At 50.2% G+C, this 2,920-nt stretch overlaps 1 protein-coding gene across 1 annotated transcript in view; it reads right to left on the minus strand.

Moving 5' to 3' along the window:
• Positions 1 to 741: 741 nt before the first annotated feature.
• Positions 742 to 2,920, minus strand: part of LOC108413117 (protein GPR108) — a 29,044-nt gene continuing 26,865 nt past the window's right edge. The window contains exon 18 of the mRNA XM_037543375.1: positions 742 to 1,049. Within this exon, the coding sequence (XP_037399272.1) occupies positions 962 to 1,049 (88 nt within the window). The 3' untranslated portion in view covers positions 742 to 961. The remainder of the gene's footprint in view (positions 1,050 to 2,920) is intronic.

Here is a 2,920-nt window from a genome sequence, read left to right on the forward strand (position 1 = left end):
AAAATCAAACGTAAAAAATAAGGTTTAGAATCAAAAGTTCTGTAAATTATGGCAAATCTTTGGATTTCCACAGCCCTCAGAGAAGGAGAGAAAGAGAGAATGAAAGAAGGGATGCGTGTAGAGTGGCAGGACTGATCCTGCAGGAACACGGAGGAGAAGGTCATCGAACCAACGCGTCCTTCACGGAGAGATCGTGGAGGGGGTTTTGATTTAGAATCTTTACACAGAAAGTCCATCACACACACACACACACCCACACAGAAACACACACACACCCACACACAGAAACACACCCACACACACACAAACACTCACACACAGAAACACACACACACACACAGAAACACACACACACACACACACATACACACTCACACACAGAAACACACACACAAACACACACACACAGAAACACACACACACACACACAGAATCACACACACACAGAAACACACACAGAAACACACACACAGAAACACACACACACACACAGAAACACACACAGAAACACACACAGAAACACACACAGAAACACACACACACACACACACTCACACACACTCACACACACACATACACACAGAAACACACACACACACAGAAACACATACACACACAAGGAAACACACATACACACACAAAGAAACACATACACACACACACACATACACAGACACACACACAGAAACACATACACACAGAAACACATACACACACTCACACAAACACACACACACAGAAACACATACACACACAAAAACACAAACACACACACTCACACACAGAAACACACACACACACAAACACATACACACACTCACACAAACACAGAGCTCAGTCCATCTGTTTTTGCTTTCTTTCATCTTGCATAGCTCAGGCCACGGTCTACCGTAGGCGGAATGGCGGGAAAACTGGGGCGGAGTTAAACAGTCCAGGCTCCGCCCCCATTGTGATGTCACAGTCACAAGGCGGGGTCTCTCTGTCTCTCTCGGCCATTTGATGTCTTCTTCACCTTTGAGATTCCCTCCAACGCCCCGGACTCTGTTACACTAGAGAGAGAGAGAGAGAGAGAGAGAGAGAGAGAGAGAGAGAGAGTGTGAGTGAGTGATCGAAAGAGAGACAGAGAGAAAGAGAGAGAGAGTAAGAGAGAAAGAGACAGAGAGAGAAAGAGAGAGAGAGAGACAGAGAGAAAGAGAGAGAGAGAGAGAGAGAAAGAGAGAAAGAGAGAAAGAGACAGAGAGAGTGTGAGTGAGTAAGAGAGAAAGAGACAGAGAGAGAAAGAGAGTAAGAGAGACAGAGAGAAAGACAGAGAGAGTGAGAGAGAGTAAGAGACAGAGAGAGTGAGAGACAGAGAGAGAATAGGAGAGAACGTAAGAGACAGAGAGAGAGAAAGAGCGAGAGAGTGAGAGAGAGAGCAAGAGAGAGAGCGAGAGAGTGAAAGAGAGAGCGAGAGAGAGTGAGAGAGAGCAAGAGAGAGAGTGTAAGAGACAGAGCGAGAAAGAGTGAGAGAGCAAGAGAGTAAGAGACAGAGAGTGAGTAAGAAAGAGAGTGTAAGAGAGAGAGAGAGTGAGAGCGAGAGAGTGAGATACAGAGAGAGAGCGATAGAGAGTAAGAGACAGAGAGTGAGAGAGCGAGAGCGAGCGAGTAAGAGAGAGAGCGAGAGAGAGTGAGAGCAAGAGAGAGCGAGAAAGAGAGCGAGAGTAAGAGACAGAGAGAGAGCGTGAGAGAGCGCAAGAGAGAGCGAGAGAGAGCGCAAGATAGCGAGAGAGAGCGAGCGCGAGAGAGCGAGAGTGCGAGAGAGAGCATGAGGGAGCGAGAGAGAGCGCAAGAAAGCGTGAGAGAGTGAGAGAGAGCGTGTGAGAGTGAGAGAGCGCAAGAGGGCGAGATAGAGAGCGAGAGAGAGCGAGAGAGCGCAAGAGGGCGAGATAGAGAGCGAGAGAGAGCGAGAGAGCGCAAGAGGGCGAGATAGAGAGCGAGAGAGAGAGAGCGAGACAGAGCGTGAGAGAGAGCACAAGAGAGTGAGAGAGCGCAACAGAGCGAGAGAGAGAGCAAGAGAGAGAGTGTAAGAGACAGAGCGAGAGCGAGAAAGAGCGAGAGAGCAAGAGAGTAAGAGACAGAAAGTGAGTAAGAAAGAGAGAGTGTAAGAGACAGAGAGAGAGTGAGAGCGAGAGAGTGAGATACAGAGAGAGAGCGAGAGAGAGTAAGAGACAGAGAGCGAGAGAGCGAGCGAGAGAAAGAGACAGAGAGAGCGAGGAAGAGAGTAAGAGAGAGAACGAGAGAGAGAAAGAGTGAGAGCAAGAGAGCGAGAGAGAGAGAGCGAGAGTAAGAGACAGAGAGAGAGCGAGAGAGCGTGAGAGAGCGCAAGAGAGAGCGAGTGCGAGAGAGAGCGTGAGGGAGCGAGAGAGAGCGCAAGAGAGCATGAGAGAGCGAGAGAGAGCGCAAGAGCGAGACAGAGCGTGAGAGAGAGCACAAGAGAGTGAGAGAGAGCGCAAGAGAGCGCAAGAGAGCGAGAGAGCGTGCGAGAGAGTGAGATAGAGCGCAAGAGCACGCGAGAGAGCGAGATAGAGAGCGAGATAGAGAGTGAGAGAGAGAGTGAGAGAGAGAGTGAGAGAGAGCGAGAGAGCGGGAGAGCGCGAAAAAGAGCGGGAGAGCACGAGAGAGAGCAAGAGAGCGCAAGAGAGCGAGATAGAGCATGCGAGAGAGCACGCGAGAGAGTGAGATAGAGAGCGCAAGAGAGCGAGATAGAGCGCGCGAGAGAGTGTGAGATAGAGAGCGAGAGAGAGAGTGAGAGTGCCAGAGCGAGAGAGCGAGACAGAGTGCGAGAGAGAGCGCGCGAGAGAGTGCGAGAGAGAGAGCGAGATAGAGAGAGAGAGAGCCAGAGCGAGAGAGCGAGACAGAGTGCGACAGAGAGCGCGAGAGA

Source organism: Pygocentrus nattereri, chromosome 12 (genome assembly GCF_015220715.1).
Source record: "Pygocentrus nattereri isolate fPygNat1 chromosome 12, fPygNat1.pri, whole genome shotgun sequence".
Lineage (NCBI taxonomy): Eukaryota > Metazoa > Chordata > Actinopteri > Characiformes > Serrasalmidae > Pygocentrus > Pygocentrus nattereri.